Source organism: Diadema antillarum, unplaced genomic scaffold (assembly GCF_040938485.1).
Source record: "Diadema antillarum isolate AM-2024a unplaced genomic scaffold, OU_Dant_1.0 seq00000897_RagTag, whole genome shotgun sequence".
Lineage (NCBI taxonomy): Eukaryota > Metazoa > Echinodermata > Echinoidea > Diadematoida > Diadematidae > Diadema > Diadema antillarum.
Genome location: NW_027271758.1, coordinates 136,951 through 149,250, shown reverse-complemented (window position 1 = coordinate 149,250; position 12,300 = coordinate 136,951). Strand labels below are relative to the sequence as shown.

The following is a 12,300-nucleotide window of genomic DNA, read 5'->3' as shown; positions in this document are numbered from 1 at the left end:
CTCTGCTGCCGCACAAAACTCCTGTCTGTAGTTGCCTTAACTAATTCTAAGTGCACCTTATTCTAAGCACATGCAGTTCCCAAGTTCTCACTCCTCAGGGGTCCGACTTCTCACGCTTACACGCCTGACAAAACCGTTACCCCCAAAACACAAAAACATGACTTTCCAACCTCTATAATCACATTTATAACTTTAACACAATAATAATCTATTTTCATTTGAAGTTCAGAATGTTACATTTGGTGTGTCACACACCAGATAGATCGCACAATTTTACAAGCTTGAAAAGACATCCCTCCCATCATTCCATGCACTCCCGTTTCCCCGCGTGGTCGCTTCGCTCCCGCTCTCAGTCTTTAACCCTGGCATATCTTTGTCGATAAGAAATAAGAAAAAAAAAAACTCAACTGTTCAGGGAATCAAGTGCAATTTTACACCATGTTCAAGTCGGCCTCTATGAAAATAGTTGAATCAAACAAGTAAAAAGTACACAGCCTGATATATCCAAAGGAAAGTTACATACAAAGTGTTTGGTTGACTTGAGACACTAAAAATAGATCTGTTCATCTTTATCCTACCCGGCAATCCAACTCATTTCATTTGCCATTAACTAGGACTATGTTTGCTAAATCTATATTTTCTTTTACTGGCCCCAAATTTTGGAACTCTCTAGATAATAGTATGAAACAAGTTCTAAGTTTAAATACATTCACATTCAAACTGAAGGAGTTGTTCATAAATTCTTATATAGTTGAATGAGTTATATTTTAGTTACCCTTAATTTTGTGCTTTCTTTTTAATTCGTTACACTCATTTTTTCTTTTATCTATTCTTAACTTTCCTACATTATATGTACATATACCTCGGTGATCCATCGCATGTGCCTCGCGTGTGCTGGTACAGACCCTTCATCTCTTCTCCTTTCTCGCCTTTTTCCTGTCCTCTTGTCTCTTTCTGTTTCTTCTTTCAAAATGATTTCCTCTTTTCCTCTTTTTCCTACACTGTGTTTTGTTTTTCTCTCTCTAGGGCCTATCTTTCTCTTTACAAGAGAGGTTGCTTGTGTTTGTTTGTCCGTCTGTTTGTTTGTTTATTTGTTTGTTTGTTTGTGTAGGTCTGTATGTGTTGTGCACCGTTTATATTAAGTCTAGCTAATTGCTTTTTGATGTTAGTCTTTTTGCCCACGAGGAGACTGCAAAATACAAGCTTAGCTTTTTAGCATGTCTCCTCCATTTCCTGCAACTTTAGTTTTAATTCAATTTTCATTTGCTTTTTTGATGCGTTTATAGTATTGTTAACTTCACGTATTTGTCTTTGTTACTACATTGTATTGATGTTGTGTTATTTCGTGTATGAAAATGTTGTTGGAAATGAAATAAATAAATGAAATGAAAAAAATGAAACAATGTATACACTGATAAAAAACGGAATTTATTACACAGCCAGCCAGAGAAATACCTTCGATTCTTCCCTCTTCCCTATACCCCTAGTTTTCCTTTTCCATCCCCCTTTCTGATTTCTACCCTCCTATGTAACCAGTTATCGATACAAAAGCACAGAGATTCATTCTAAATGCCAAAACCGGTATAGCGGATCAATCAATAACCAACGCAGTCTGCTGAAAAATCTGAAGGCGTAGGAGCCTATCATTTTAGTTCAATGGCTTACACATTCCCTAACCGATATCAAGGGATACCGAGTAGTACACACTGTATTCGATACAACATAAGGCAGGGCCCGTGACGTCACGGCATCAGAAGCCTGATGATGAGCTGAGAACTGTTTCTGAGCATGCGTCTCTATTCTTCCAACATGGCGCCCATAGGGGAGAAATCGGCGATGGCAGCGTCAGCGGAAAGGGAAAATGATGACGACGAATCCCAGAATTTATGGTGAGTACGATTCCGTAAGACCGATTCCAAGCTTCTATGGTGTGAAATTTGGATCTAATTGTTATCTTTTATTCTTTCAGGTCCACCATATTGAGCGAAGTCTCCTCACATTCGAGCTCGAAGTTACCGTCGTGTAAATCCATATTGGTGTTGGGTAAGTTGCCCTCCCATTTGTCCCCGTTTATCATTCATTCACTTTGACACTAACAGGGTTTAACTCTTTAAAATGTTATGGGACTCCACAGTTTCAAAAAGCTACATTTTTGCAGTGATTCGTTGATGATTGTAGAGCAAGTAAACTCCCTAACAGCGCTAGGTTGTAAATTAAATGATATGAACAGCATGCAGCACTGCCAGCAGTCTAACTCTAAAATTCCTGACAGTGTGTGACTGTGAAACATAACGTTAGTGATCATGATGATTAGAAATAGAATGGTCAGTAGTTTAAGATCAAAACGTTTACTGTTAGAGAACTTTAGATTTTGACTTGTGGACGTTCTGAGGGAAAAAAAAATGTTCTGAACATGCGCAGAAGCGCGCGTCAAGTCGATTTGCGTCACCTGAGTTTTTCACTACCGTACGCGTTCTGGGCTATTTTTACGTCCGCACAGTTTGCAACGTAGAGAACTACTTCATGCATCGATCATATGGGGGCGCCATTTTATTTTTTATGTGTTGCATCCCAGCGTAATCTAAAGCTACTTTTCTACACGACGCAGGGGAGAGGAGAATGTCCAGCGCAAGCGTCGTCTCAAACGTCCGCGCGTTAAAATCTAGTAAACAAAGCTCCCATCTAATGTTCTATTCACTAAACTTCTGACAATGCCCAACAGTAACAGTAACAGTACAACAGTAACAGTAGGCCTACTAGACCATACACAGCCCAGTCGCTATAAAAGAGCGACAGGGCTGTACCATGGTGGTGCACAACAACAGAGCGAACATGGAGATCGCGCTGAGTTTTGATAGTCTAGAACGTCTACTTGACATCGTTTTTTAGCTCACCTGAGCCAAAGGCTCAAGTGAGCTATTGCGATCGCCCTTCGTCCGGCGTCCGTCGTGCGTCGTGCGTCGTGCGTCGTCCGTCGTCCGTCGTCCGTCGTCCGTCGTCCGTCGTGCGTCGTCCGTCGTGCGTCGTGCGTAAACTTTTTACATTTTCATCTTCTTCTTGAAAACCCCAAGACCGATTTTCATCAAACTTGGCAGGTAGCATCCCTAGGGGGTTAGGAACTCAATTTGTTAAAATGGGCACCATGACCCACCCAGGGGGCCCCCAGGGGGGCCCAAACCCCCCAAAATTAAGGAATCTTTAAAAATCTTCTTCTCTAGAACCAGAAGTGATAGAGCTAAGTTAATACTATGAGTTAGTTCATTGATGACTGTAGTTTCAAGTTTGTTCATGGCAGAATCAGGGATGCCCCCCTTGGGACCCAGGGGAGGGGGGTGGGGAGGGGTTCTAATGGGGCCTAAATTGTACATTTTCATCTTCTTCTTGAGAACCCCATGACCCATTTTCACCAAACTTGGCAGGTAGCATCCCTAGGGGGTTAGTAACTCAATTTGTTAAAATGGGCACCATGCCCCACCCAGGGGGCCCCCAGGGGACCCCCAGGGGGCCCAAATCCCCCAAAATTAAGGAATCTTTAAAAATCTTCTTCTCTAGAACCAGAAGTGATGGAGCTAAGTTAATACTATGAGTTAGTACATTGATGACTGCAGTTTCAAGTTTGTTCATGGCAGAATCAGGGGTGCCCCCCTTGGGACCCAGGGGAGGGAGGTGAGGAGGGGTCCTAATGGGGCCTAAATTGTACATTTTTATCTTCTTTTTTAGAACCCCATGACCCATTTTCACCAAACTTGGCAGGTAGCATCCCTAAGGGGTTAGGATCTCAATTTGTTAAAATGGGCACCATGTCCCACCCAGGGGGCCCCCAGGGGGGCCCAAACCCCCCAAATGAAGGAATCGTTAAAAATTTTCTCTAGAATCAGAAGTTATAGAGCTAAGATAATACTATGAGTGAGTACATTAATGACTGTAGTTTCGAGTTTGTTCATAGGAGATCCAGGGGTGCCCCTCTTGGGGGCAGGGGTGGGGGGGTTGGTTAGGAAGGTCCAAATGGGGGCCTGAATCGTACATTGTCATCTTCTTCCTGAAAACCTCATGATAGATTTTTGTCAAACTTGGCAGGAAGCATCCTTAGGGGGTCAGGATCTCAATTTATCAAAATGGGCACCATGCCCCACCCAGAGGGCCCCAGGGGGCCCCCAATTCCCCAAATTAAGGAATCTTTAAAAATTTGGGCCCTTATTGTACATTTTCATCTTCTACTTCAGAATGCCTGGTCAAATTTTGGTAGAGCTGTGAATAATTTAGATTAGTGACTGCGTGAAAGGTGAACTTGCGATACTCAGGTGAGCGCTAGACCCGCGGGTCTCTTGTTTATTTTCCCGAAGTTCATGAGTCGCATGCTATTCACAAATTTAAAAACACGCAAAAACATGAACTCTTAACCGGACATGATTGTGATATACATTACACATGCATGCATTTTTTTTTCCTTCTTCAATACTGCAAGGAGTTGACTCAAGGGCATTTCACCAAATTAAGGTTGCATTACAAAGCTGCACTGGCAAACTAATATTTGTGCCAAGGCCAAGGGCGTTTCAAAGAAAAAAAATAACTCATTGCCCCTTTGCTCAATTTGATAATCAATAGAATTGGTGTATATTGAACCACATATGGATGGAATGTAAAAAGCAGACCATGAGACGATACACAGACATACTCTAATTTCACTTGCTGGAATAGCTTTGTTACCACCACAAATGTGATGTTTTAGAGTTGCAGCAATATGCTGCATAACCTACTGGCGCAGTCCCAGTACATGAAGTCCCAGAACATGGAGATCGCGCTGAGTTTTGATAGTCTAGAACGTCTACTTGACATCGTTTTTTTATTTTCCCGAAGTTCATGAGTCGCATGCTATTCACAAATTTAAAAACACGCAAAAACATGAACTCTTAACCGGACATGATTGTGATATACATTACACATGCATGCATTTTTTTCCCTTCTTCAATACTGCAAGGAGTTGACTCAAGGGCATTTCACCAAATTAAGGTTGCATTACAAAGCTGCACTGGCAAACTAATATTTGTGCCAAGGCCAAGGGCATTTCAAAGAAAAAAAATAACTCATTGCCCCTTTGCTCAATTTGATAATCAATAGAATTGGTGTATATTGAACCACATATGGATGGAATGTAAAAAGCAGACCATGAGACGATACACAGACATACTCTAATTTCACTTGCTGGAATAGCTTTGTTACCACCACAAATGTGATGTTTTAGAGTTGCAGCAATATGCTGCATAACCTACTGGCGCAGTCCCAGTATGCACTGAACTTGTTTCTATTTGGAATCCTACGTTTGCCTGCACTAAAAAAGCATGAATTAAGAAAATTGTTTTTTTCTTTCACTGTGAAGGTGAGGATGAGACTGGGAAGACAACACTGCTGTCAAGGTTACAAGGTATTGAAGACCCAAAGAAAGGCTATGGACTGGAGTATCTTTATCTTGATGTCAGGGATGAAGACAGAGATGGTAAGATTTATTTTTGAGGTTATTTCTTGTGAAGTAGTAAGCTGTGTTGGAATAAAAGCAGAGAACGAAGACAGCAAATCAATGGTAGTTTGAGTGAGAAAGCTCAAATGTAATCTTGGTCATAACCTATCGTGTTGTGGTGTAGTGGATTTTGTCATGCACCCTTACTGTAAAGGTCCATGGTTGAGCCCAGCAATAGCACTTGTTCCCTTGAGCCAAACACCTCATTCACAATACCAAAGGTTCTCTTCTCTATCAAGCAAGATGTATTTTCACTTTGTTTCAAGTAAAACATTAGCATGCAATAGGAGATTCAGCCTTCTACCAACCTTTAGTGATTTGCTCATTGCTGGCTAGCTTTCATCCTGAATCTCCTATTGTATGATCTCCCCAACTGATGAAAGTTTTCTGCTACATTATCATGATTTGATTTGACATAGTATGTGCTGCAAACCGGAATTGTCCCCACAATGTTCCACAGGAAAATCAAGTGTGTGCAGTGTATGTGCAACAAGCTTGATTTTGACCGTGAGTAAACAGTCACTTATGAAAATTGTGAAGACATAAATTATTGTAAGTAACCGAAATCATTGAATGTGAAGTGAGATAAAAATGTGAGATTAATTCTGTTTGCAAAAGACAGTAGATATTAAATATGTGTTGTGTTTTCGTACATCCCTTCAGATACAACTCGTTGCGGTGTATGGATTCTCTCAGGGGAGAATGAGCATGAAGACCTATTACGGTACGCCCTGCGGGCAGACAATCTAGAACACACACTGGTCATTATCGCAGTGGACATGTCCAGGCCGTGGCAGGTGATGGACTCGCTACAGAAGTGGACACAGGTCATCAGGAGGCACGTGGACTCCCTCAGAATCCCACCAGAGCAGTTGAGAGAACTGGAACAAAGATGTGAGTACCCAAAAATCTTGTTTTGTCACTGTTTTGGGTTGTGTTGTGGTGATGATGGCGATTGTGTTGTACAAGCGCTTTCATTTGTATGCTGGTCATTGATTGAGGCCTGAAGTGGAGCTGAAATCAAGCAGGGTATGACACTCCACGTCAAGTATAGTGTTTCCCTAAGACAGGGCTCGAAATTAGCGGGTGCCCGGGTGCCAATGGCAACCTAAAATGCCAGCGGGCAACCCAAAAGTCCCATTTTGGTTTCCCGGCGGGCAACCAAAACAGGACTGTCTAGCGATGTCACGATTTCAATAACTGTCGAACACTTACTCAATGCCACACCAGCAGTCATATTGAAGAAAGTCCATTTATATTCCAAAGCACAACGTGTGTCTCGCCGAAAAATGCGCGATGATCAAGACTGTATTTTGGCAGTAAAACAGAAGAAACTGCCTGCCGTTTTCTGCTCGCGGTAAGCTGCCAGCAGGTGAGTCGAGTGGTGACTTGCTATGCATCGTGCATGCTCCACATGACTGTGTAGAATAGAGCACAGTGCATGATTCACAGAAAAGAGAAAATTCCCACGATACCAAGGTGCCAGACTGGGGAATGGGGAGGGGTGGAGAGAGAGAGACCAATCAACAGAAGAAACCGCGCTTACACTGGCGCATTCTTGGAGGTCATGAACTGTCTGGGGTGTTGGAGATGAACAGGGAAAGAATGTTAATTAAAAGATAGCTCAAGTCGAAGCCCCAGGGCGAAAATTGAGAATTACAAATGTAATGATTCTTTATTTCTTTCATTTAAGCTCCTTAAAATCACTCTCCTGCGATATTTGAGGAGCCAAAAAAGGTGTTAGAATGTCAAATTTAACTACTGCAATACGTGTAATACAATACTCTACACTTGTACCTATTGATTCAATAATCTGTAAAACACGAATGTGACTACCAGTGACAATAAAAAAAGGCTTTGTTTTGCGGAGACATTTTTCTTTTTTTGTCTTTATCCTAACACTTCCAAGTTCATATGAAATTTCTGATGCTTTTACTGCAGCATCAACATCCTAAAATTAATTACTGAAAGACTGTGTAAATGCATTTGAAATGTCAAATTTAGAGGATGCAAATCTATGTGGAAGATCATCGGATGTGGATGATGATCATGGCCATCCACATTGATTTGTACCCTCTAAATTTGACATTTCAAATGAATATAGTAGGCAATGTTTTAGTAAATTCTGAAGATTTGTGAATCATGAAATTTTTGGCAACCAACCATTTGAACTTAGGCATGAAAAACTCCTAAGAATCGGCAAAAACAACTCAACAAATCAGATATAAAGTTCCTTCGAACTAGCACGCAGATTTGCTGGGCGTGATGTTTTGAGATTGTCACAATCATGTTGTCTGAGTATCGCTATTGGAAAGTTCTCACAAACTCCAGGATCACCCCTCCCTTGCCAACTCCAACATGTTGTTCCCCAACGCAAGGTTGAATGCATGGCATCTCGATGTCACCGTCTTATAGGTACCCGAGGCTGCTTTTTATTGTCTTGGAATATTGATTCATTTCTTGCCATGACATGAGTGTAATAATCCTTTTGCATGACTATGTAAAAAATTGTGATACTCAACTCGTCATTGAGATGTTTTTCTTTCAGTCCAACAGGAACACAAATTGGTATCATGACATTTGCAATTGTTCAAAAGGTCTGCTGTTGATAACTCACAGACTATTAAATCACCCTTGTTTCCCAAGCCCTCCACCCATCGAGCAATGAACACGTGCACGCAAATTTCTCTGCCATGTGGTTTTGCCAGCCAATTGTCGGAATGTGCTTTGAAGTTACGGTACATGGCAGCCTGGCCTGGCTGGCATGAATGGGTGTCGAGTTTCAATCAACATCTACTGTTGTTTTATTCTTGTAGAGCTGTATTCAAACAGGTCCCACCTCCCTGTTTCACCTGATAGAAACACGGAAATCGGAGGGAGGTGTAGGGGAGAGATTTTTATTGTGTGTTGCAATATGGGTGTGTATTTTTTTCCTCGTTTCTTCTACCGGTACTTTTTTTTTCCCTATGGGATCGAGGCCAGGGTGGGGAAAGATTGGATTGAAATGAGTACTAGTTCTTTTCTGGATTATTGACTGAATAAAGATAGATAGATTTTCCTTTAGTGCTGAAGTTTTTATCTGTTTAGACCTTCTGAAGGAATGAAAAGACTTGACTAAAAAGTAGGAAATCACTTGACTAGCTAGTCAAGTATAGTTGTTGATACTGCAGGCCAGGCTTTGATAGTGATAGTTAGTAGGCCCTACTGATACACAAATGTGTAATGTTGCACGGCATGATTAACTGGATTATTGACTGAACAAAGATCGAGTGTTTATCAACACTGCTTATTAAACTGATTATCATGTATTCTGTTTGAAACTTCTAAAGGAATAAAAACACTTGACTAGTAAGTTACTAGTTGAGAATCAGAGACTTAGAATTGCTTTTTCACTTTGTATTTTTCATAATTTGTAGACAGCACTGTAAACAGCAGTGTAAACAGCAGTGTAAACAGCCCTCTTTATTATCGTCATAATTATAACCTTGCAGATAATATTACGCATTACGCAATACTCTTCGAACATTATCACTGTGGCAACCTAAAACTGCCATTTGGCAACCTAAAAAACTCTACAGGTTGCCTGGCTGGCAACCAAGGAAAAAAGTTAAGTGAGAGCCCTGAAAGAGAATGTGAAGTCACTGATTAGTAAACAGAAAATTGGGAGGAAAAAATGAAGTCTGTGGAGAGTTTGAATACTGGTGATTGTTTTAACAAAGTGTTTTATGGAAACCTGTAACTGGCTTTGTCATCACATCACATTGCTGCTGAATAATGTAGCATTCTTTGACTCTTTTAGCAGATTTAAGGGTTCATCGGGGTTTGTAAACAGTTGCAATCATATTCGCCAACAGTTTTCATTGTCGCAAACAGACTGTCTTGTTATTTGTTTGTGACAAGAAAAACTGCAATGTTGACAACTGCGAATATGATTGCAACTATTTACGAACCCTGAGGAAACCTAAAATTTGTTTCATTTTCAAACATTCGCTGCTCTGTGAGATACCCCCTTTTATAATGATGTTGACCTGTTGTTGTTCACCTTATGTGATTAGCAATAGTTGACAAATTTGGTACCAAAGCAGCACATTGTGACGTATGACACTTCAGCACGCATAACACTTGACCATGTACTGTTTTTCTACTTGAAAGTCTGAAACATACAGATCATCAATCACAAGGCACAGTCCCATGAGCAGAAGTTGCCTCAAGCTTTGTACATTTTATGAATCAATCATTCAAAATTTATTTTGCATAATAAGTGACATTGTTAGGCATTCCTCTAATGCATCATCAATCTATTCTTGAAAGTGAACTATATATCAAAATCACAGTATTTGAGATTCTAGTGTATGTTGTGTACTACTCACTGGGTGCAGAATGAAGGACCAGCTGATTGTTGGAAAGAAATTTAAAGGTGGTAATACTGTAATTCATTCTTTTGACATGTCTATTCACCTAGATTCACTTTGATAAGAGCACTGTAACTGTAACTGGCATTGTGCAATGCAAATGAATATATGATCAGTTCATAGCTTGAAATGTTTAGTTATTCAATGTTGGAATTATTAAAAATGAAATTGTTTCGGTCAAGATAACAAGTTTTACTACCCCGACTTGCCCAAAATTGCCATCACATACTTGCTGTATGGGTAACAAATTGTACGATGGAAAGGAAGATGTTAATCTCCCAGATTGCACCCAGTTTGCAACCAATTGAAGGACAAACAAAATGACATGTCCACAGGAAAAGAACAAAATAAATGTGAATGGGGAGAGTCAATGGTATGTTATTCAATGAAATGTTAATGTGTCATTTACAAGGACTGAGCATGTGTTACAACGTGTACTTGACTTGTGTGGTCAGATGTATACAAATAACTGAAACATTTTAAAACTAGACTTCGACTAGTGAATGAATGGTAAGGAATCCTTTTTAGACAATTTGGCCCAAATTCACAAAGGTGGTACAATTGAAACCATGGTTTAAACCATGGTTTCAATTGTACCACCTTCATGAATTCGGGCCTTTAAATCCAAAAAGATAATTGATCAGAGAATAATGTGTTCATGTAAGGCATGCAGAAAGAATGCCGTACATGTATCATTCAGAAGTGTGTGCTACAATGTAGTGTCAAATGGCATTTCATTTACTTCTGAATTGAATTGACTCTAACAGTGGAATTTGTTCAAAAAGAGTTTTTTTTTTTTTTTTTTTTTTTTTTTTTTTAATCAGACTGGAACAGCAAATGCGTTTTAAAATTTGAAAGACAGTGAAAATTTGTATAGTGGTCAGTGGAAGAGTTTGTAGGTGATGACATTATCTCATACAATGTATGTGCATATGCCGTACTACATTGTGTATATGTGATTTTGAGCAATATCACTTTCATTAAATAAAAAACATTTGACACTATGATTTTTATAACTTTTCTAGTTTATGTTCCAAATTCAACAATCATCTATCACTCTTTGTGTTTCATGCCCTCTAGTTATTGAAATAAATAAAAACATGGAATGGACTTATACTTCAACCTGCCCTGTATATTGTAGTTGATGTATTTGATAATATGGCAATGCCAGTATATTTTGAGAAGCCATAAAGAAAAATAGACTGACACTGTGGGCAAATATTTCTATCAAACAGATAAGGAATTAATTTAGTCACATTGAATGTGTTTGAAACACTAGAGGAATGATTTTATATCTTGAAATGATCCTATTGTATCACACCATATTCAATTAACCTTTACTTGATACTAGCTAATCATGATTTTAGAAAAACCTTTTTCCTGTTATTTTCCTGAATTTTCCTGTATATGCCAGAGGCAGATTCCTCCTCTAGGTGATATTACCAACTATGTGAGGAAGCTCATGATTAAAGTCTGATTACTGGATTACAGTGCTTGAGTTGGGATTGCTACAAGAACTGTGCATTATATTCAAGTAGTATCCCTTCATGTAGCGGCCCCCAATCCACACAGTGCGTAAACTGATACTGTGTGATTGTGTTAAAGGCCGGGTTATTGAATATTACATGTACCTAGCATGTAATGTACGTCCTTATTATTGTAATATTCATAATGAAACTGGCACCTTTAGAGTCAACACTTGTCTTCTAGTGGCTTGGATAGATAGTGTACATTTGTAATTTTTGAAACACAGATGAGTGCCTACATTCAGCATTAGTTTTGTTTTGTTTTGTTTTTTCCCAATGGGATTTACTACAATCTACCAAACAACAGCAATGTATTGAAATGCTCAAGCACGCTTGTCATGTCCGCTTTGGAAAGGAGTAATTCTTCTTGCACATTTTGATATTTACTGCATAGCCTGACATTTGGTACATTTAAGATGCTTTCCCAAACACTGTGAGTCCACATCAGTACTGCATAAAATAAAGGACTGCTCATACAAGAGACCTGTGTGCAGGTTAGCAAAGTGCTAATGGTAATTCCCCACTTATGTTGTTTAAAACAATATTGTTCTTACATGTCTGTAGGGTGCATATGAATGACCAAGTTTAGTTACTGGGAATTTACCCCAAATACATGTGGATTCAGTGAATGTAGAAATATTAGTTGTACAGACATTGTACACATCAGTGAAGTTGATGTTTAAAGGAGACCTCCAGGTGATTCTCAGATTTTTACGTTAGTACAACTATAAATTAGTTATACTGAGGACAGAGTTTCAGATTTGTGATAATTGGGATGAAGAATAAGAATATTTTCAAAAAATAGAACAAATTGCAATGAACAAGGATGATGACATGGCAGAGTCAC

General features: G+C 39.5%; 1 protein-coding gene across 1 annotated transcript in view; it reads left to right on the top strand.

Annotated features, from left to right (window-relative positions):
- The first annotated feature begins 1,788 nt into the window (after positions 1-1,788).
- Positions 1,789-12,300, top strand: part of LOC139741005 (cytoplasmic dynein 1 light intermediate chain 2-like) — a 28,359-nt gene continuing 17,847 nt past the window's right edge. The window contains exons 1-4 of the mRNA XM_071651596.1: positions 1,789-1,889; positions 1,970-2,043; positions 5,378-5,494; positions 6,179-6,409. Coding sequence (XP_071507697.1) covers positions 1,789-1,889; positions 1,970-2,043; positions 5,378-5,494; positions 6,179-6,409 — 523 coding nt within the window. The remainder of the gene's footprint in view (positions 1,890-1,969; positions 2,044-5,377; positions 5,495-6,178; positions 6,410-12,300) is intronic.